Consider the following 23,209-nt stretch of genomic DNA (forward strand, 5'->3'; position numbering starts at 1 on the left):
TGTCCCAAAGGAGACTAACATGGCCTAGCTTCGAGGGCTACACCAGCTTCCAGATGTCGGGCCGTTTCGTTTTTAGTTCTCAGTCCATCCAGTGTAACGTTCTACAGCCATCATTTGGAAGGAGTTAGACTTTTTTCAAAAAATTTTTTAAATGTTTCTATTTATTTTTGAGACAGAGAGAGACAGAGCATGAGCAGGGGAGGGGCAGAGAGAGAGGGAGACTCAGAATCCAAAGCAGGTTCCAGGCTCCGAGCTGTCGGCACAGAGCCCGACGCAGGGCTCAAACTCACAGACGGCGAGATCATGACCTGAGCTGAAGTCGGCTGCTTAACCGACTGAGCCACCCAAGCGCCCCTAGACTTTCAAAACTGGTATTACAAAATGTTCAGCTTATATGGATATAGAACATGAGACTTCATTTTATTTTTCAATTACTTTTTTTTTAGAGAGAGAGATTGTGTGTTTGTGGGGGGTGGTCAGAGGGGCAGAAGGAGAAAGAGAATCTTAAGTAGGCTCCACACCCAGCACAGACCCTGACAAAGGGCTTGATCTCACCACCGTGAGATCATGCCCTGAGCCAAAATCAAGAGCGAGACACTCAACCAACTGAACCACCCAGGCACCCTGAGACTTCATTTTAAAAATTAAATATAGGGGCGCCTGGGTGGCCCAGTCAGTTGAGCGTCCGACTTCGGCTCAGGTCATGATCTCACAGTCAGTGAGTTCGAGCCCCGCGTCGGGCTCTGTGCTGACAGCTCAGAGCCTGGAGCCTGCTTCCGATTCTGTGTCTCCCTCTCTCTCTGCCCCTCCCCCGCTCATCTGTCTCTCTTAGAAACAAATAAACATTAAAAAAATTCTTTAAAAAAAATAAAAAAATTAAATATATATGTTGATAGATAGCTAGATATAGATAGATATAGATATATATTGATACATGTTTATGGGGAGACAATTTTATCTTCAGGAGGAAGGATTCTAGGTGCATTTTTCTTATCTTGCTTCATACTATTTTTAGTTTTTAGTAACATACATCTTTTAAAATTAACTATATGCAATAAAATAACTATAAAATATAAGATATTTTTATCAGAAAGTATAAAGGAAAAAACTCAATACTAAAATATGCTCTCTCACCTACAGAATCCTCCTCCGTGATTTGCCTTTAAATCATGGGCTTTGGGTGTCAGAATAACTCCAATGTCAAGTTCTGCAGCTATTACCCTTGCTTTGAGACACTGGACAATTTTGTAACTTCACAGAAGCTTGACATGTTCACCTCCCAAGTAGGGATAATAATTTAAAAAAATTTTTTATTTTAGAGAGAGAGTGAGCGAGAGCGCACACATAGGGGAGGGGCAAAAGGAGAGAATCCCAAGCAGGCTCCCTGATCAGCGCAGAGGCCAATGTGGGGCCGGATCCCACCACCCTGAGATCATGACCCGAGCCAAAATCAAGAATCACATGCTTAACCTGCTGAGCCACCCAGGCACCCCGGGATAACAATTTTAATATACAGTTTAAATAAGGGAAGCGTGCTTTTCCATGAGGACAAGCTTCCACTTGGGCCCTAAATTCCTCCCAAGTCTGTGGTGTGTCTGGAGTAGAAGCGGGTAACTTCCTCGCTTCTCACCGCCCCTCCCGAATAATTCTCCCTCACCCATTCTTTGAACTCTGTTTTGGCCTCATATCGTCAGATTACATTAAACATCCTCCCCCTCTCAGTCGTCTAGTGTCCCTTAAGCAATCATTCCCCGTTAATTTCTTGAAGATTGTACCTCCTCACCTAATCCCTTTCCAACAACACTCCTGTCCCAATTGGAGGCATTTCGAATTCGGAAGTCGTGTCCATGGAATAATTTCGCTGAGGACTCAGGCAGAGGTAACGCAGACTCTTAACATGGAAACCCGTATTGCCACCTAGGAAGTCGGGACTGCGTGACCCCTTCCATTCTGGCATTTGGGGAAGCGTAGACAAGGAGCTTCCAGCAGCCGCAACCTGTTTAGGAGCGCGAGCCTAAGAACATTTTGCTTTTAGCATTCTGGGAGATGTAGTCCCCGCGCTCCGTGTAGTCGCGCTCACTTCCGCTCAGGAAGGAGGGTCTGGTGCATCCTGGGAGATGTAGTCCAGAAGCTCCAGGTTCTCGCGGGCACTTCCGCTGGGGGAGTGGGAGGTTGCTCCTGAATTTTCTATGGGAGCGGTGCGTCAGTTCCGCCTCTCCCAGCGCTTCCAAACTTCCTGAATCTGTGCTTGGAACCTGCAGCGACAGGGCGATTTAGGGGGGAAAAAAAGCCTGAGCGGAGCACGCAGGTATTAGCTGGGGGGAAGGCAGTGGTGTGCGTCTCTGGGGGAGTCTCTGCGTTCGTGGTGGGTCCCGAGGCCCGGGGTGGGGCGTGGGGTGGGGTCACCTATCGCCTGGCTTGAGTTTCTGCTTGTCTCAGCTCGCCCCGTCCGCCTCCCTACACCCACGCGTGCCTGTGCTTCCTGGTGTTCCAGGATTGTAAGAGGTGGTGAAAGAGGACTTCAGCTGCCTCCATTTTGACCTCAAACTTTCTGGTTGGCTTCTTTCCAGCTTGTCTCTTGGCGCAGGTGGCACAGCCTTGAGGGCAGAGCAGCCCCTGGTGAGAACCTAAACTAACCCCTCAAGCCGTAAGGGCTGCCCTGCGCCAGCAAGACCCCGTTTGTGATTGACCCCAAGATAGTAATCCATTTGACCTTCGCTGCCCACCTGCAGTACCCGCCCGCCTTCACCCCACCTTTTGCTTGTATAAACCTGGACGTATTTTCAGGCACTTTGAAGACAGTCTTGGAGCCGTTAGTCTGCAGTCTTTTGGTGTTCGCCTTACTGAGATAAATTCTTTTTCACCTGGACTAGATTCTCTGCCTTCGGATTTTGTCAGCAGCGAGGGACCAAATGGGGTCTGTTTGGGACCTCCCCAAAGCCAGATGCTCTTGCCCCCTCCTCCCCACCCCGCCCCCGCTCGCCAGCTATGGCTGTGGAAATAAAAGTCTCAAAACAGCTCCTGGCGTATGGTGAATGGTGATCTCTTTTTGGTATTAATTTCCCGAGCATCAGTCAAGTCCCCAGGTTAGGGTCACATATCCAACTGCGGTGATCTTTGCTCTTCTCTGATTCCTGGTGGATCAGGTTGCTGGATCATCCTGGGCCCCTTCTTTTAAAAAAAAAAGTTTTTTTTTAATGTTTTTGGGAGAGAGACAGAGCATGAGTGGGGGAGGGGCAGAGAGAGAGGGAGACACAGAGTTCGAAGCAGGCTCCAGGCTCTAAGCCATCAGCACAGAGCCTAATGTGGGGTTCGAACCCACAAACTGTGAGATCATGACCTGAGCCGAAGCTGGACGCTCAACTGACTGAGCCACTCGGGCGCCCCATCCTGGGCCCCTTCTAATCTCTCTTTTCAGAAGGTGTGGGTAGTAATGGAACTAAGGTTGAGTTCCCACCTTGGTGACTCAGAAACCTTACCAGATTGAGTTGTTGCATAAAGAAAACTTTGATTTGCAAGCAAAGAAGGAGATCACAGGGGAATAGCTTCCGCAGCCGGGAATCCCCAAAAGAGGGTGGATGGGTTCCTTTTGTTTAGGGTTAGGGTGGATATTTAGATAGGGAAGGCTTGTCATGGTATGTAGAGGCAGGCATAGGGATGAGCATGCGCCTTAATTAAGGAAACATGCCTGTATGTTGTGTGCTATGTACATGAGGCTGAGGCTCCTCCTTGGGCAGAGATTTTAGGATTGTAATGAGGTAAAGGTAATTGTAGGTCAGTCCAGAAGCCACTCCATGGTCCTTCTGTGCAGGCACGAGTTGGGGGTCTAGCGCAGAAGTTCTGGGTGGTCTGGGTCTGCGGCAGGTCTTGTCAGGGCAGTTGTCATCACCTGAGGTGGTTTCCGGTTTCATTCGCCGGAGTTAAGAGGTAAGCTAGAAAAGAGAGCTTAAGGGAAAATGTAAGACATAGGTGGGTGAATACAAGCAGGTGGGCGTTAGATGTCAGGTCTTGGGGTCTAGTTGGTGATGAGGGTTGCTTCCAGATTGCATTATTATTATTATTATTATTATTATTTTAGAGAGAGAGAGAGCATGCATGAGTTGGGGAGAGGGGCACAGGGAGAGAGAGAATCTTAACAGGCTCCACAACCCTGGGATCACGACCTGAGGCGAAATCAGGAGTCTCTTGCACAACCAACCAGCTGAGTCACCCCAGGCGCCCCCCTAGATTGCACTGCTGTTGAGGACAGTGACATGATCATGGCATTTCATGACATTATATTTTTCTTCCCCAGCCTGATTTCTCAGAAAGGGCTGCACAGAGGTAGAAAGAGTGACTCCCCTGGCTACTGACAGCAAAGTTCCACGTGAGTGGGATTTGGCATGCATCTTTCTTTCTTTCTTTCTTTCTTTCTTTCTTTCTTTCTTTCTTATGTTTATTTATTTTGAGAGAAAGCGTGTGTGGGTGAGTTGGGGAGGGGGAGAGAGAGGGAGAGAGAGAGAATCCCAAGCAGGCCCCCTGCTGTCAGCACAGAGCCTGTCACAGCCTGGAAAAAGGAGGGGGGTTGCTCATTCTCCCTACCTGAGATCATGACCTGAGCAGAAATCAGGAGTCAGACACTTAACGGACTGAGCCACCCAGGGGCCCCTGGGCATTTTCCTTTTACAACGATAGTCACATCAACTAGATAATGTATAGGTTGTGTAATTGGGCATGGGTATTAGTAATAATCCTTAATTGCCAACCTCAACCATGATGGTTTTATACAAATAAATATATTGGGCCACACCACAGCTATGCAAAGAAATTCTACCTTTTTTTTTTTTTTTTCCTAGTCAATAAAATGAGATTGAGACCCAGGGAGCATAAGTGATTTGCCCACAGTCCCCACCTAGTAAGAGGCTGAACTGGGGTTGGAATGAAGGCAGCCTGAGTCCAGAGCTCAGGTTGCTAATCTCTTGAGCATGTTCTGCAGCTATAGGAACCAGCAGGCATCAGACCCTGGGGTAGTTAGTACTTGGGTCTGGAGGACCTTAAAAGCAAGGCTAGCAGGCTTTGACTTTTCTGAGTTTTTAAAAGCATTGTGAACTATTTTATTCTGCTTATTGCTAGTAATATGCTTTATTCTTTTTTTTTTGAAGTTTATTTATGTATTTTGAGAGAGACAGAGGCATTGTGAGTGGGGGAGGGGCAGAAAGAGAGAATCCCAAGTAGGCTGAGCAGTGCCAGCACACAGCCCAATATAGGGGCCCAGACCCATGAAACCATGAGACATGACCTGAGCTGAAACTAAGAGTCGGACACCTAACCGACTGAGCCACCCACGTGCCTCCTTAAAGAACTGTATCATTATGGAACAATCAAAAAATACAGAAATATGAGGGAAAAATTATTTTAAAAAAAATTTTTTTAAATGTTTACTTTTTTTTTTTTTTTAATTTTTTTTTTCAACGTTTATTTATTTTTGGGACAGAGAGAGACAGAGCATGAACGGGGGAGGGGCAGAGAGAGAGGGAGACACAGAATCGGAAACAGGCTCCAGGCTCCAAGCCATCAGCCCAGAGCCTGACGTGGGGCTGGAACTCCCGGACCGCGAGATCGTGACCTGGCTGAAGTCGGACGCTTAACCGACTGCGCCACCCAGGCGCCCCTAAATGTTTACTTTTTGAGAGAGAGACAGAGTGTGAGTGCGGGAGAGACAGAGAGGGAGACACAGAATCCTAAGCAGGCTCCAGGGTCCGAGCTGTCAGCACAGAGCCCTATGCGGGGCTTGAACTCGGGAACCACGAGATCATGACCTGGGCCGAAGTCGGACACTTAACCGACTGAGCCACTCAGGCACGCTGGAAAAAATTTTTTTAATTACCCAGTAATCGAGGATGTAAAGATAACTGTGAAGCTTTTAATGCATTTCTATTTGGTGGTTGTGTATATTTGTATGTTTGTTTATGAACATTTTACACAATGATCATATTTTTCTGTGTGTAACCTCTGATGTATTTTAACTGTGGAAATTTTGTTTACGATTTAAAAAAAATTTTTTTTTAATGTTTATTTATTTTTGAGAGAGAGAGAGAGAGAGAGAGAGAGAGAGACAGAACACAAGCAGGGGAGGGGCAGCACAGAGCCCGACACAGGGCTCGAGTTCATGAACTGTGACTTCATGACCTGAGCTGAAGTCAGAGGCTTAATCGACTGAGCCACCCAGGCGCCCCTTTTTTTAACGATTTTTAAGTAACCTCTACACCCGTTGTGGGGCTCATATGATCAAGAGTTGAGCCAGGCAAGGTGCCACAGGGCTATGGCCAATTTTTAAACATTGCCAAGAAAAATGAATTTCCATTTAATTTCATGATCATCTTTATTATTCCCGTTATTATTGTTGTTCCTGTGACTGTTTCCTGACAGTATAAGACTTTATTTTTGCATAATTTAAAATTAAAAATTTTTCCATTGAAAAGTTGCAAAACTAGTGTAAGGAGTTCTCATATACTCTTTTTATTTTTTTTTTTATTTTTTTTTTCAACGTTTATTTATTTTTGGGACAGAGAGACACAGAGCATGAACGGGGGAGGGGCAGAGAGAGAGGGAGACACAGAATCGGAAACAGGCTCCAGGCTCCGAGCCATCAGCCCAGAGCCTGACGCGGGGCTCAAACTCACGGACCGCGAGATCGTGACCTGAGCTGAAGTCGGACGCTTAACCGACTGCGCCACCCAGGCGCCCCTCATATACTCTTTTTAAGTTGTTTTCTTTTTTCTAACTTATGTGTTTTGAGAGAGAGCGAGTTGAAGAGGGGCAGAGAGAGAGAGGGAGAGAGAAAATCCCAAGCAGGCTCCTTGCTGTCTTGTGCAGAGCCTATGCAGGGCTCAATCCCACGAACCTTGAAATCACTACCTGAGCTGAGATGAAGAGCCAGATGCTTACCTGATTGAGCCATCTCGGTGCCCCCTCAAATACTCTTTACACAAATTCCCCAATTGTTTACATTTTGCCTGTCTGTCTTGTGGCTCCGTCAGCCACATAACACCAGGAATATACCTGCAATTCAATGACAGCTTCTTTTAGCTTTCTGAAGGAAGGAAGCCCCACATATGGGTAATCAGGTATCTTGGTAAAAAGGATTTAGGGGAGGCTGATTATAGAATTTTAACATCCCGTGCTTGGTAATATTGGATGTTATGCTATATGATAGAATTATCTATCAGATGTTAGATGTTTAGTAAGTAATTACAAATAGTAGTTAATGGTGTTGTTACTTATTAAATAATGCTAGATAACATATAACATCCTGGTTTGTAATCTGCAGTCTTCTATTTAATTTTGTTCTGTTTTTCATGTATAAACGCCTTATAACCAGTCTCCCCTCCCCCATCTCATTTCAAAGTCCAATTTTATGTACTGCCTTAAACTGTATATTTGTTGATAGACATTGTACAAAAATTTTATCATAAACTTAATGTTCTTTAATGTGGAATGCATTCCATAACCTTTGTGTTTTTTGTTGATGGTGCTTCTTTTTTTTTTTTTTTTTACTTTTTGTTTTTCACGTAAGCTCTACACCCAACGTGGGGCCCGAACTCACAACCCGGAGAGCAAGAGTCACACGTGCCATCGACTGAGCCAGGTGCCCCTGTTCTTGATGCTTTTGAAGAGTGTAGAAGCAAGTTAGTTTGGAGAAAGTTCTCCATTTGGGGTTTATCAGATGTACTTACTACATGTTTAGGTTCGGTAATGCGTCATTAGCAGGGATCCCATAGAACATCGAGGCGTCCTTGACATTGCAGCATAACAGGAGCCAAAGGACGTCGGTCTGTCCGTATATCGGTGAACTCAACGTTGTTACCTAAGCTAAGGTGATTTCTATTAGGTTTCTCCACTGCGAAGTCACTAATTTTTATTTATTATATTTTTTTAAAGATCGTATTTTTTAAGTAACCTCTATACCCAGCGTGGGGCTGGAACTCACAACCCCCAGATCTAGAGTCGCACGCTTTACCGACTGAACCAGCCAGACTCCCCTAAAGTTACTATTTTTTAAATCAAAATGAGTAAAGTTTATGGGGAGATACACTTACTGGTTGGCATTCTGCTGTGAGGCCAGGCTTCCCCATGTTCCCTGCTTATTCACTCAAATATAAATACCTTTTTTTTTTTAAATTTTTTTTTTTAACGTTTTATTTATTTTTGAGACAGAGAGAGACAGAACATGAACGGGGGAGGGGCAGAGAGAGGGGGAGACACAGAATGGAAGCAGGCTCCAGGCTCTGAGCCATCAGCCCAGAGCCCGACGCGGGGCTCGAACTCACGGACCGCGAGATCGTGACCTGAGCTGAAGTCGGACGCTCAACCGATTGAGCCACCCAGGCGCCCCTCAAATATAAATACCTTTATCAAGATGCACTCAGAATCTGTCAATTAGTTTTGTGATTTAAATGACACGTAGATGAACAAGCATTTATTTATATCAACTTGATGTGTATTGTACATATCATAGAATCTGCCCATTTTAGTTACACAAATCGGTGATTTTTAGTAACTTCGCTGAGTGGTGCAGCCATTGCTGTAATTCAGTTAGAACATGTTCATTCCCCCAGTTGGATTCCTCAGGCCCATTTTCAGTTCACCTCCATTTTCTCCCCTAATACCCAGGTGACCACCAACCTGCTTTCTTTCTCTTTAGATTTGCCTCTTCTGTACATTTTCTAGACATGGAATCATAAAATATCTGGCCTTTTGTGACTGGCTTCTTTGACTTTCAGCAGCGTTTACCAGGTTCATCCATGTTGCAGCATGATCCATACTTCATTCCTTTTAATTACAGTAAAAGTATCTGAAAAACATTCCACTGTACAGATTTGTCACAATTTGTTTATTCGTGCATAGGTCATAGGTCGACATTTCGGTGGTTTCCGGTTGGAGGGTTATCAGGAATAATGGTGCCGTGAACACTCATGTACGGATTTCCGGTAATCATCCCGGGACGGGAGGGGAGTGACATCCCGGGCTACCTTTAATGTCTTTTTTCCGCCTCCCTAGGCCCCCCACCAGGCGCCGTTCTGCCTTCCTGGGATCTGTGCAACTCCACGCTCTGCACACTGCCAGAAGTAGGAGGACCCGTGACCATGTTCAAGGTGAGTAAGGCTTGCCTTTCTCACTTTCCAGATTCCATCTCATTATTCAGATGGTCACACCTTTTTCTGGGGATGACTCAAGCAGAACTCCAGGCGTTTGAGGACCTGTTTTGCGCCAGGGTCTTCCCTTGTCCCTTTTGAATTTACTTTGCATGTATTTTTAGTTTTCGTTGTATTATTATTTTTCTTACGGAGTAGAAAAATTACTAGAAATGAGCAATTCTTCCAATTCATTACTTCCTTTCTGACAAGTGAGCTATTTTTATTTTCTCCCTCTCTTATCCTTGTCAGTATCCATAACTGAATTTGTATTCGTGATATACATCTGATGTTAATTCTGATTTTTTTCCTTTAATGTTTTGTAATGTTCATTTTTCACAGTTGCATCCTGTCCCCATTGAATCGATGTACTTTTTATCTTTACTTCCTGTTCAAAGACATGTATGTGGTTTAGGGATTTTACTGTTTTTTATTTTTTTATTTTTGAGAGAGAGCGTAAGCAGGGGTGGAGACAAGAGAGAGAGAGAGAGAGAGAGAGAATGAGAATAAAAGCAGGCTTCATGCTGTCAGCACAGAGTCCAGTGCAGGGCTTGAACCCACAAACCATGAGATCATGACCTGAGCTGAAACCAAGAATCAGACGTTTAACCAACCGAGCCACCCAGGCACCCCTCGAGAGATGATTTCCACAGCTGGCCTGCTCCCTGACCCCTTTCTCAGAGTCACCCCGCCACACTGACCTGCTCAGCGCTGCAGGCACGTTGATAGCAGTTAGCACAGTCGTTTATAAAATTTAAATTTTAAATGTAAAATCTTTAAATTTCTCTGTGGCCAGAGATACCTGATACGGAATTACCAGGAGCAACAACCTGGGGCAAAAATACTTGCTACAGGGATGCCAAAATAAAAAGGCAGAGCCCATAGTAGGAATCTTATGCATATGGTAAAGGGCAAAAATCCAGTGAAATACAAACAAGAATGAGAGTAGGCATGTGAAAAATGAGAAACACAAATAAACATCTCAAAGGTGGTTCTGTGAATTTATAGTCAAATAAGTGGCAATAATAATACAAGTTGTTTTTGTAAACCAGATTACCAAAACCGTGGAAAAATGTATAGCCTGCTCTTGGCTGTCATTTGGAGACCCAGGACTGTTGTATTCTTTTGAAAGATTAGCGGTGTAGGAAAAAAAGGGGGAAGAAAATCTGCCATCATATGATCACAATTTTAAACATGCTCATTTTTGACGTTTTAATTTTCCTTTGGGATCATTTTCAAGTGGTCAGGGAAACAAGGTCTATGTAAAACGATGTTCTTTGCAGGATACGTTGTAATGAGAAAAATACGTAAAATTAAATACTGTTTAATTGGTATCGTTAAGTGTAGTTTTCTGTTCTCTGGGGTAACAGCCACAAAATGAGATGAAATATTTTTTTAATTTATTTATTTTAGAGAGCCAGAGCAAGTGGGGGAGGGGCAGAGAGAGAAGAAGAGAGAGAATCCCAAGCAGGTTCTGCACTGCCAGCACAGAGCCTGATGTGGGGCTTGAACTCTCTAACCACGAGATCATGACCTGAGCTGAAATGAAGAGTTGGACACTGAACCAATGAGCCACCCAGTCACCCTGAGAGGAAATATTTTTATTTTTTATTTTTTTTAGAGAGCTTGGGAGCAAGTGTATGCAGGTGGGGGAAGGGCAGACGGAGAGAGAGAATCCCAAGCAGGCTCCACGCCTGGTGCAGACCCCACCCTGGGGCTCGAGTTCACAACCGTGAGATCTGAGATCATGACCTGAGCCAAAATCAAGATTGGACACTAACCAGCTGAACCACCCAGGTGCCCTGATGAGATAGTTGTTGATAATGGCAACGTGAAGAAATAATATGAATAATAAAGGTCTGTTAGGCACTTACTCTGTGCCATGCACTGTTCCAAGTGTTAGGGATATTCCCTTGTTTAAATCTTGAAGGAACTCTGTCACAGAAGGACCACATGCGGAGAAGAAACTCAGGCACATGGACAGACTTGTCCAAAGTCACACAGCTACTAAGGCACAGGCCCTTGGGAATCGCACGGAGGCCTGCTGGCTCCGGAACATGATGCTGAACGTTACACGGGAGAACCACGTAGCTGTCCCACGAGGTTAGCAAAAGCTCGTTAATGGCACATGTGAAAGCAAAGTGATAGGGTTCGTGCGTGTGTGAGAGGAACAAGGTGGGTGTTGTCAAACGTTTGAACTAAATTGCTGAATGCTTCTGGGGCAGTCAGCACCACGCGTCGCGAAGTAAAACGTGTGTTGTCCAGGATGCGTGTTTAGAGTTTTTGGCGGTTACTTGTAAGTAAACTCCACGAGGACACAAAAACACAAGGACGTTGTCATTGCCACACATTTTGGTGAGGCTGACGAAACTCACCGTGGCATTGGCAGGGTAGAAGGAGAAGCGCCTGGAAGCCTACAGATGGACTCGAGTACATCCCACCATCCTCTCCAGCTTTTCCGTGCTGCCCCGCTCCCATTGGCCATTGGGTGCGAGATTGAGGTTATATGTGCTTGGTGTTGTAGGAGGCAGTGACGTTCAAGGACGTGGCTGTGGTCTTCACGGAAGAGGAGCTGGGGCTGCTTGACCCCGCCCAGAAGAAGCTGTATGGAGACGTGATGCTGGAGAACTTCCGGAACCTGCTCTCTCTGGGTGAGGACAGGCGCTCTGTGACTCAGTGTCAGCTTCCTGGATTGGCTTTGTGTGTTTGTGTGTTCAAAGCTTTGGGGGGTCTTGAAATGGTCCCTTGTATTTATGGTGTACTAACAATTTTTAATAACATAAAGTGGAAAATCTCAATTTATTAGAACAGAATATATTGCAGCAAGATCTCCCGCCAATTTTGTCAGTGGTGTAGGAGCCCAGTGGGAGATTTAGTGAAAATAGACATTGGTTAGAAATAGGTGTTTGTAATGCACGTTTCTGCATGTATGTCTGGGTCTTGAAATACGGGCCATGTTTGTTTGTTTTTTTAATTTTTTCTTAGTGTTTATTTTTGAGAGAGAGACACAGAGTGTGAGCGGGGGAGGTGCAGAGAAAGAGGGAGACACAGAATCCGAAGCAGGCTCCAGGCTCTGAGCGGTCAGCACAGAGCCCGACTCGGGGCTCGAACCCACAAAGCGCGAGATCACGGCCTGAGCCGAAGTCGGAGGCTTAACCGACTGAGCCGCCCAGGTGCCCCAATATGGGCCATGTTTTTAAAAATGTTTGAAAAATGCTGGTTTTGATTAATTGATCAGTATGTGCAGGAATCCAAATGTTCAGTCGATTGTACCTTTAGTGTGTGTTCTATTTATTTCTAAATGTCTTTCTAGTTTTGAGAGCATGTGTGCTCAAGCACGTGAATGGGGGAGGGGCAGAGAGAAGGAGAGACGGGATCTGAAGTGGGATCGAGCTCACAAACCATGACATCATGCGCTGAGCCAAAGTTAGATCCTTAACCAACTGAGCCACCCAGGCGCCCCTAATGTGTTCGTTTTAAATACGGACTTTGCATGTTCACAAAGCACCGCCTCTTCAAACATGATACATTCCGCTTAGAGAAGGTAAAAACGCTTTGGATGATGCTAGCAAGCCACAGACGAGAGAAATCAGGTAAGAGCCAAGCAGGTGGGAGTCCTCGTAGGTGTTCTCCTGCGTGTCTTCGCTTCTTTCCGCCCCCTTTGCTGTCACCTGGTCCAAACTGCTAAACTGTTTCTTGAATCCTTTCAGCCGCTTGCCTGTTTCCACGCTTCCTCTTGTTTGCCTGTTCTCCGCGTAGCAGCCCGTGTGATCCGTAGGAACTGGAAGTCAGAGCCCCGTTCCTCTGCTCAAGACCCTTTGGGGCTTATTTTTCCCGGAGTTAAAACCTCTCGAAGTGGCTTCTTGAGTCCTCCTTGGTGTGCCCCCCGTCCCCCACTTCCTCTCTGAATACCTCGCCCGTCCCCTTCCTCTTGCTCCGCCTCGTCCACCCACACCAGGCCCCTCGGGGCTCCCAGACCTGCCAGGGACGCCCTAGCGCCTGCTGCCGGAACAAACTGCCACGCACTTCATGGCCTAGAGCAACACGGTTGATGACGCTTCTCTGGGTCAGAAGTGTGGCATGGTTCTTAACCAGGCTAGTCGAGGTGTCTGCACAGTTGCATTTCTTTTTGGAGGCTCTAGGGGAGGATCTGTGTCTTGGGTTTTTCAGCTTCTAGAGGTTACCCCCCGTTTTTGAACTTACGGCCCCTTTCTTTCGTCTTCACCGCCAGCACCCTGCTTCTCCCTGCCCGTTCTCTCGTGGTCGCATTGCCTTCCTCCGCCCTTCTTCCGTAGCTTTCTTGCGCTTTGAAGGATCCTCTTGATTGCCTTGAGTCCGCCTGGGCAATAGAAGATAGTCTTCCATTTTAAGGTCAGCTGATTAGCAGCCTTAATTTCCATCTGCAGCCTTAATTCCTCTTTGTCATCTACTTAACGTATTTTAGGCTCCAAAAATCAGGACGTGGATTCTTCCGGAGCCAGTTAATCTCCCTACTACACATACTTCTGCCTCAGAGCCCTTACTTACTCTCTGTGGCTCTCTCTGACATATTTTTTTGCCTGAAATCCTTTTGTCCCTTCACTCCTTCCCTCCCTCCTCCCTTCCCCCCTTCCTGTGTCTGCTCGGTTTTAATGTCACAGGAACGGCCTTCTCTGACCAACTTAAGTAAAACATCACCCTCTTTACTTTTCTTGTTCTGCCTTATGTTGTGCCTCATACATTTTTGTTTGCTTGTTCATCTCCTCTCTGTCCCCGCTGGAGTTTGATCCCTGCCCCGCCCCCCCACCTCCGCCCCCGGCAAGGGATTTTGCCTCTTTCGTTCATTGCTCTATTCTCAGTGCCTAGAATCGTCTGGTATGTGGCAGGTGTCTGGAAGCATGTATTGACTTCGTGAATGTGTTAATGGAAGGGAGACCTCCACGTGTCCATGGGTCCTGGAGATAGCTATAGGTCGTGTGCAAACCAGAGCGAAGGAAGGATGTTGCAGAACATTGTTTGTTTTCTGATGAATGCCTATCCAGTTTCTTTCTGTTTGTTACTTTCTTGGGTGCCCTTGGCATGAAAGTGTGTTTGGGTATGTGCACTTGACCCGTGTCCCAGGGCAACTGGTAGGCATTGTGCTTGTGGTCATACTGAGTAACATGCTTTGTCTCTGTGCTCTGTGGCTTTCTTGGAACCTTCTGTTGGGGAGCATTTTCTTTTTTTTTATCTTTTTTAATTTTTTTTTAATGTTTGTTTATTTTTGAGAGAGAGACAGAGTATGAGCAGGGGAGGAACAGAGAAAGGGGGAGACACAGAATCCGAAGCAGGCTCCAGATTCTGAGCTGTCAGCACAAAGCCTGACACGGGGCCCAAACTGACAGACAGTGAGATCGTGACCTGAGCAGAAGTCAGAAGCTTAACTGACTGAGCCCCCCAGGCGCCTCAAGGGAGCATTTTCATTTCTGGGAAGAATACTTTTGGAATGACAATTCTTTTTTTTTTTTTTTTTGAGAGCATGTGTGTCCTGGGGAGAGGGGCAGGAGGATGGAGAGAATCTCATGCAGGCGCCACACCCAGTGCTGAGCCTGATGCAGGGCTTGATCTCATGACCATGAGATAATGACCTGAGCTGATATCAAGAGCCAGATGCTTGGGGCGCCTGGGTGGCTCAGTCGGTTAAGCATCTCTTTTTTTGGTTTTGGTTTTGGTTTTGTGTTTAAATTTATTTTTATTTATTTTGAGACAGAGAGCAAGCCAGGGAGGGGCAGAGAGAGGGAGACAGAATCCCAAGAAGGCCCCGCGCTGTCAGCACAGAGCCTGATGCAGGGCTCAAACTCATGAACCATGAGATCGAGACCTGAGCCGAAATCAAGAGTCGGACGCTTAACCGACTGAGCCACCCAGGAGCCCCTGGAATGAGGATTCTGATGTCCTGTTCTCAGATCCCCCAACAGAAGGAAGAAAGATATGTTTCCTCTTTCTTCTTCTATATGTTTCTTCTTCTGTATCAGGCAGTATCAGCCAGGTTGCAAGCTGCCTTCCTTTTGAAGAGTTGCCATCTGCAGCCCATTTGCCTCTTTCAAAGCACCCACCCACGTTACTGCCTCCAGGTTTCCCCTTCCCTGTCCTCGGAGGGGAAGATTTAAGGTGAGAGCGATAGGAGACACATACCCGAATGCTGCCTGCATCTGGTTCAAAAATAGATCATGCTTTTTATTTTCTACAAAGTTAGCCATTAAACAAATGTCAAAGAATAAAGATTTCGTACAATTTTTCCTTGATTTTTTAAATGAAGATTTGGTGCTTTTCAATTAGTAAACATTCATTGTGTTTTCATTAGAACTTTTTTTTTTTTAATTTTAGACCGAGAGAGAGCAAGTAGGGGAGAGGGGCAGAGAGGAGAGAGAGAGAATCTTACATAGGCTCCATGCTTAGCACAGAGCTAGACACGGGGCTCGATCCCGTGACCCTGGGATCATGACCTGAGCCAAAATCAAAAGTCGGACATTCAACCGACTGAGCTACCCAGGTGCCCTTCAACTAGTGAACATTCTGACGTAGAAAGAATCAGGAAATTTCCTGCTTAAAATTGTCAGCATCCTCAGAGAGACTCCCTGTTCCCCTCACACAACTCCTCCTTTTAGGGGTCGGTTTGTTAAATATGACCATAAACGGAATTACTCACCAAAAAGTACATACTCACCTATTAGCGTTTTCCCAAGATTCTAGTAACTTATCTTTCCATTTGAACAATTTAATTAGGGACTGGGTAACTTGTAAAAGCAAAGTTTCTGAGTCTCTCAGCGTGAGCCATAGTAAGAAACACATCTTTCATTGTAACCAGAACATTTTGCATGTTGTAGATTTATATGTGACTTTCACAGGCATTTCGCATAATGACACCTGTCCTGTTGGCAGTGATGCTCTGATAGTTGCTGTCCTGGTTCTTTTTTCTGAGAGCTTATTACAAGCTTTTAAATCTTTCCAGCTTACTAGAGTCTCGAAAGTTTTCGAGTTTGAAAAACTGTTGTGGTGGGTTATGTTATCCACACATCCATACATCCACAGTTCTTCCACATCCTATTATCACAGAGATAGTCCTAAAGCTTCAGAAGGAACCAGCAATAGGCCTTCCTTTCTTTTCACCCCAGAGACGCTTGCCACCTTTTATTGTTTTTGTTAGCATCCTGGTTGAGATACCCCTGTCTCTCGATGTCCCTGTGCAGCTTTTCAGCTTCCCAGCAAAACTGCAATATTCTTTCCCTTTCCTGTATCAAATAACTTACCTGGAAAAGATACTTTCTTTCTAGGATGTGGCTTCAACTCTCACCAGAATAGTTGAACCAGGATTCATTTATTTCATTTAACATGCACTTGTGGAGTACTTTCCACACTCCAGGCAGAGTTCTGGACATTGGTTATAAAGTTGGAAAGTGTAAAATGTGTTCACCGTACAAGGTATAACACGCTTCCCTCCTTGGTGCTGCATTGTGGTGGGAAAGACATATGGTGCCCGACAGATGACCTAGCAAGTCACATGGTGAGAGGGGTGCATGGAACATAAGGAAGGATGGGAATTGCCGGAGGTGAACTGGGGGCGGACAGGACTGATTATTTTACTCTGGGCCGTAAAGTGGCTTGTTGCTGGACTGACTTTGAGCAGAGACCTACAAGTCGTGAGGAATCATCCTTGTGTCTGTCCAGGAAGTGTTCCTGGCAAGATCAGACTCCCGCAGTTGGGCTGGTTTTCGGAGGTTACACCATAACCTCAACTTTTCCTTTTCCCAGGCTCTGTCTCTGTTGTTTTTACTTTTTTTCTAGAGCTCTGAATTACCATCAGGTTTTAGAACCATGTATGTTTTCTGTTCAACTTTATTTCCCTTTTGTCCTTACGAAGGAAACTTGCCCGTAGAAGATAAAGTTCTGCTGTCTGCTTTATGCTATGTTTTAGTCAGTGTGCCATTAGGTATTTGCTCCCAAACCCGCAAGTCATTCTAGATATTCCAGGTCACCTGGACGCTGAAGTAACTTTCCAATAAAGTGACCCAAGGCAGGGCTCTGTAGAGGCTGTTTCCCACACGTCTAGTGGATCGAAACGGGGGCAGCTTTTAATTGACTATTCATACGGGGAGGCGAGTGAATTTCCCTTTTAAACATTTCTTCAGCAGTGTTTTCAAAGACTATCTTTCTAGAGCAGTTTTAGGTTCACAGCAAAATTGAGCGAAAGAGACAGAGATATCCCATATATCCCCTACCCCCACACACTCACCTCTTACATGATCAGTATCCCCACCAGATACAATTGATGAACCTATATGGACACATCATTGTCACTGAGTCTATAGTATACATTAGGGTTTACTCATGGTATCATACATTATATAGACTTGGACAAATGGATAAAGCCACATATCCATCTTTATAGTATTATATAGAGTAGTTACACTGCCCTAAAAAATGCTCTGTCCTCTGCCCCTTCATCCCTCCCCTCTAACCCTTAGCCACCATTGATCTTTTTACTGTCTCCATACTTTTACCTTTTCAATAATGTCATATAGTTGGACTCATACTTTTCAGTTTGGCTTTTTTCACTTAGTAATACGCATTTACATTTCCTCCATATCTTTTCATGGATTAGTAGCTCATTTCTTTTTAGCACCAAATAATATTCCATTGTGTGTATGTACCACAGTGAATTTTTATCTGTCCGCCTACTGAAGGACATCTTGGTTCATTCAAAGTTTGGTCCTTCTGGGGCGCCTGGGTGGCGCAGTCGGTTAAGCGTCCAACTTCAGCCAGGTCACGATCTCGCGGTCCGTGAGTTCGAGCCCCGCGTCAGGCTCTGGGCTGATGGCTCAGAGCCTGGAGCCTGTTTCCGATTCTGTGTCTCCCTCTCTCTCTGCCCCTCCCCCGTTCATGCTCTGTCTCTCTCTGTCCCAAAAATAAAAAAAAAAAAAAAAATCTCCCCTGGATCTATAGTGATCACATCCTTTAAAAAAAAAAAAAAAAAAAAAAAGTTTGGTCCTTGTGAATAAACCTTGTCCAGGTTTTGTCTGTGTATAGATTTCTGTGTGGGCGTACATTTTCAGCTCTCTTTGGTTAATAGCAAACTGTGCAGTAGTGGGAGAGTATGGTAAGGGTATGTTTAGTTTTGTAAGAAACCACCAAACTGTCTTCCAAAGTGTCTATACTATTTTGTATTCCTACCAGCGATGAATGAGTTCCTGGTGCTCCACGTCATGGCCAGCACTGGTGGTGTTGGTGTTCTAGATTTTGGCCATTCTAATACATGTGTGATGGTATCTTGGTGTTTGGATTTGCATAAAATAACATGGGGAGCATCTTGTCATACACTTATCGCCATCTGTAGATCCTCTTCAATGTTTTTTTTTTTTTAATGTTTATTTCTGAGAGACAGACAGACAGACAGAGCATGAGCAGGGGAGGGGCAGAGAGAGAGACACACACAGAATCTGAAGCAGGCTCCAAGCTCTGAGCCATCAGCACAGAGCCTGATGCGGGCCTCGAACCCACGAGCCATGAGATCATGACCTGAGCCAAAGTCAGACGCTTAACCATCGGAGCCACCCAGGCGCCCCAATCCTCTTCGATGTTAAGAAGGTCTTTGGTCCATTTTTTAATCAGGTTCTTTTTCCTTATTGTTGAGTTTTAAGAAAAGTACTTTTTGAAAAGTTTATTGAAAAAATAATCTTCAAATGTTTAGATAATCTTTATGTAAATACAGAGACGTGGGAATATGAATGGGGTAAATGTTTTAGAAAACACGTTTCTGAACTTAAGTTATTAGAGGTGGTCAAAAGTTTGTAATAGTAGCCAACCCATTTAATGTCTGTCAACACAGAAAGATAAGGTTAGGTGAACATGTGCAGAATTTCCAGGAATACTTTGAATATAGAAATATAAATATTTCAAGGTATTTGGTATTAGGACATATAATAAATCCAAAATTTGGTCATGTTACTGCCTTTCTTTAAGTTCTAATTGATTGATATTATCTATATAACTTTTCTAACTACATAATTTATTAACTACATAATTTTCTATTCAATATTCTACACTGACTTTCAAATTCAATAGAAATGGCCATAGAGGCAAACCATAAGAGACTCTTAAATACAGAGAACAAACTGAGGGTTGATGGGGGGAGGGGAAGGGAATATGGGCTTAGGGATTAGGAGCCCACTGGCCCCCCTCCGGTGTTCCCTACACCTGCAAATCAGAGACTGTGATACGTGGTGGAAAAGACCGACTGGACATTCTCTGGGTTCAGTAAAGTCTTACGGTCTCTCCTAAATGCGAAATCTTGAAAATACTGAACAGAGCCTTCAGTTGTCCACATCTCTGCATTCTCTGTCTTTACAGGAGGAAAGATCCAAAATAAAATGAAGACTGTTTTAGAAACAGAACCACACAAAGAGCTTTCCTGCTGGCAGATCTGGCAACAGATTGCAAGTGACTTAACCCAGTGTGAAGGCTCCGTGATAAAGAGTTCTCAGTTCCCCAAACAAGGTGATTCACCTGGACAGGTTGGGGCCGGACTGTCTGAAACTCACACAGGTCAGAAACCTGATCAGTGCAGTGAATTTAAGAAATATTTCAGTGATGTCTCCAACTTTGATCTTCATCAACAAGTACACTCAGGAGTGAAGTCTCACACATGTCGTGAGTGTGGAAAAAGCTTCTGTTACAGTTCAGCACTTCATATTCATCAGAGAGTTCACCTGGGAGAGAAACGCTATAAGTGTGATGAGTGTGGGAAGGAATTCAGTCAGAGCTCATGCCTGCAAACTCATCAGAAAGTCCACACCGTAGAGAAGCCATTCAAATGTGAGCAGTGTGGGAATGGCTTCTGTCGTAGGTCAGCACTTAATGTTCATTATAAATTGCACATGGAAGAGAAACCTTATCGTTGTGACCAATGTGGAAGGGCCTTCATTCATGCTTCCCATCTTCAGGAACATCAGAGAATCCACACCGGGGAGAAACCCTTCAAATGTGATAAATGTGGTAAGAATTTTCGTCGTAGATCATCACTTAATAGTCATTGTATGGTCCACACGGGAGAAAAACTGTACAAATGTGAGGAGTGCGGGAAGTGTTTCTTTTGTAGCACAAATCTTCACATCCATCAGAAGGGCCACACGCGAGAGAAACCTTATAAATGTGAGGAGTGTGGGAAGGGCTTCATTCAGCCTTCTCATTTTCGGGCCCATCAGAGAATCCATACTGGTGAGAAACCATATGTATGCAAAGTGTGTGGTAAAGGCTTCACTATGAGTTCAAATCTTCAGGCACATCAGAGAGTCCACACAGGAGAGAAACCATACAAATGCAACGAGTGTGGAAAGAACTTCGGGACGAAAACCCGTTACCAGGTTCATCTGGTGGTACACACGGGAGAGAGACCCTATAAATGTGAAGTATGTGGGAAGGACTTCAGTCAGAGAGCATATCTTCAGTCCCATCTGAAGACGCACAGCGTGGAGAAACCTTACAAGTGTGAGGAATGCGGGCAGGGCTTCAATCAGAGTTCCCGACTTCAGATTCACCAGCTGATCCACACCGGAGAGAAGCCACACAAATGTGAAGAGTGTGGGAAGGGATTCAATCGTAGAGCAGATCTCAAAATTCACTGCAGAATCCACACAGGAGAGAAACCGTTTAATTGTGAGGAGTGTGGGAAGGTATTCAGGCAGGCCGCAAATCTTCTGGCGCACCAGAGAATCCACAGCGGAGAGAAACCTTTCAAGTGTGCAGAGTGCGGGAAGAGCTTTGGTCGCAGTTCACACCTGCAAGCCCATCAAAAAGTGCACACCGGAGAAAAGCCATACAAGTGTGAGGAGTGTGGGAAGGGCTTCAAGTGGAGCTTGAATCTGGACATGCATCAGAGGGTCCACACAGGAGAGAAACCCTACAAGTGTGGGGAGTGTGGTAAGCACTTCAGTCAGGCGTCAAGTCTTAAGGTTCATCAGAGCGTCCACAGTGAGGAGAAACCGTACAAATGTGATGTGTGCGGCAAGGTCTTCCGCCACTCTTCACAGCTACAGTCTCATCAGAGGGTTCACACAGGGGAGACCCCTTACAAGTGTGAGACCTGTGGCCAGAGCTTCCGTTGGCGATCCAAACTTTCACATCATCGCAAAACTCATGGTGGCAGTACGGTTTATGAAGGTAACAAGAGTGGTAAGAACATGAAGGAATTGTGTGTGGAAAGAAGTTCTCCAAAATGACGTTCTGTGAAACCCTGCATTCTTACCATCATCGAGTCTCATAAGAGAGAAAATACTTGTTTGGTTTAGTTGGTATTGAAGCAATAATTGAACCTATCTCGGTTTTCACCAGATCACACAGTGGAGAACCCTTAAGTGGTGTGATACGTCTTTGTTCAGAAGCACTTAGATAGTACTTAGGAATAGAGTTTGGTCTGGCCTTTAACACAAGTATAATGGTGTGCATGCCAGAGTTCATATGCACTAGAATGTAAGCTGCATGAGGACAGGGACTTTGCTGCTAAATATACATAGCCCTCAAAGCTGGAGGCATCATAATTCTGGACTTCAAGTTATATTACAAAACTGTAACAAACAAAATAGTATTCTACTGGCACAAAAATAGACACATAGGTCACTACAACAGAATAGAAAACCCAGAAATGAACCCACAAATACATGGTCGGTTAATCTACAACAAAGCAGGAAAGAATATCCAATGGGAAAAATAGCGTTGGGAAGACTGGACAGCAACATGCAAGAGAGTGAAATTGGACTGCATTGTTACCCCATACACAAAAATAAATCCAAAATAGATTAAAGACCTAAGTGTGAGACCTGAAACCATAAAAGTCCTTGAAGAAAGCATAGGCAGTAATTTCTCTGATATCAGCTGTAGCGACTTTTTTTTCTAGATAGATCTCCTGAGGTAAGAGAAACAAAAGCAAAAATAAACTATTGGAACTACATCAAAAGAAAAAGGTGCACGGCAAAGGAAACCACAAAACTAAAAGGCAGCCTACTGAATAGGATATTTGCAAATGATGCATTCGATGAGGAGTTACTGTCCAAAATATATGAAGAAATTGTAAACCTCAACACCCCCTCCCCCAAAAATCCAATTACAAAATGGGCAGAAGACCTGATTAGACATTTCTCCAAAAAGACATCTAGATGGCCAGCAGACACATGAAAAGATGCTCAACGTCTCTTCTCAGAGAAATGCAAATCAAAATTACAGTGAGCTATCACCTCACACCTGTCAGCATGGCTAAACTCAAGAACAAAAACAACAGGTGTTGGCGAGGATGTGGAGAAAGGGGAACCCTCCTGCACTGTTGACAAGAATGCAAACTGGTGCAGCCACTGTTAAAAACAGTATGGAGGTACCTCAGAAAATTAAAAATAGAACTGCCCTATGGTCCAACAATTGCACTATTAGGAATTTACCCAAAGAATACGAAAACACTAATTTAAAGGGATACATGCACCCCAATGTTTATAGCAGCATTGTTTACAATAGCCAAAATACGGAAAGAACCCAAGTATTCATAAGTTGATAACTGGGTAAGGAAGATGTGGTATGTGTATATATATACGACGGAATATTACTCAGCCATAGAAAAGAATGAAATCTTCACATTGGCAATGATGTAGATGGATCTAAAGGGTATATTGCTAAGTGAAATAAGTCAAAGACAAATATGTAATTACACTCCTATGCGGAATTGAAGAAACAAGAAACCAGCAAAGGGCAAAGGAGAGGCAAACCAAGAAACACTCTTAACTATAGAGAACAAACTGATGGTTATCAGAAGGGAGGTGGGTGGGGGGATGGTTTAAATAGGTGATGGTGATCAAGGAGTGCACTTGTGATGAGCATCAAGTGATATGTGGAATTTCTGAAGCACTATATTGTACACCTGAAACTAATACACTGTATGTTAACTAACTGGAATTTAAATAAAAACTTTACAAAAAAAAAAAAGTCTGCACAGCCTTAATATTGACTAGCCCTTGTAGGTGTGCTCTCTATCTGTATGT

General features: G+C 44.6%; 1 protein-coding gene across 5 annotated transcripts; it reads left to right on the top strand.

The window, feature by feature from the left end:
• Positions 1-2,128: 2,128 nt before the first annotated feature.
• LOC115502034 (zinc finger protein 234-like) lies at positions 2,129-22,239 on the top strand. 5 transcript variants are annotated; one of them, XM_032591484.1, is made up of 6 exons: positions 2,129-2,308; positions 4,295-4,366; positions 8,887-9,134; positions 11,698-11,841; positions 12,679-12,766; positions 19,539-21,777. In XM_032591484.1, exons 3-6 carry the CDS (start codon positions 9,126-9,128, stop codon positions 21,404-21,406), a joined length of 2,109 nt encoding a protein of 702 aa, XP_032447375.1. In that variant the 5' UTR covers positions 2,129-2,308; positions 4,295-4,366; positions 8,887-9,125; the 3' UTR covers positions 21,407-21,777. The 5 variants fall into 5 exon arrangements, with proteins under 5 accessions (XP_032447375.1, XP_032447373.1, XP_032447372.1 ...); XM_032591482.1 differs by lacking the exon at positions 12,679-12,766 and having other exon boundaries at positions 2,130-2,308; positions 8,887-8,969; positions 9,040-9,134; positions 11,698-11,824; positions 19,539-22,239; XM_032591481.1 differs by lacking the exon at positions 12,679-12,766 and having other exon boundaries at positions 2,130-2,308; positions 8,887-8,956; positions 9,040-9,134; positions 11,698-11,824; positions 19,539-22,101.
• Positions 22,240-23,209: the final 970 nt, after the last annotated feature.

The sequence above is a fragment of the Lynx canadensis genome, chromosome E2, assembly GCF_007474595.2.
Source record: "Lynx canadensis isolate LIC74 chromosome E2, mLynCan4.pri.v2, whole genome shotgun sequence".
Taxonomy (NCBI): Eukaryota; Metazoa; Chordata; class Mammalia; order Carnivora; family Felidae; genus Lynx; species Lynx canadensis.

Bases quoted from the DNA above. Each gene is read 5' to 3' on its own strand.
- LOC115502034 (XM_032591484.1), top strand. The intron at 11,842-12,678 runs GTGACTCAGTGT...ATGTTCACAAAG, and splicing joins TGGGTGAGGACAGGCGCTCT to CACCGCCTCTTCAAACATGA. The intron at 12,767-19,538 runs GTAAGAGCCAAG...CTGTCTTTACAG, and splicing joins CCACAGACGAGAGAAATCAG to GAGGAAAGATCCAAAATAAA.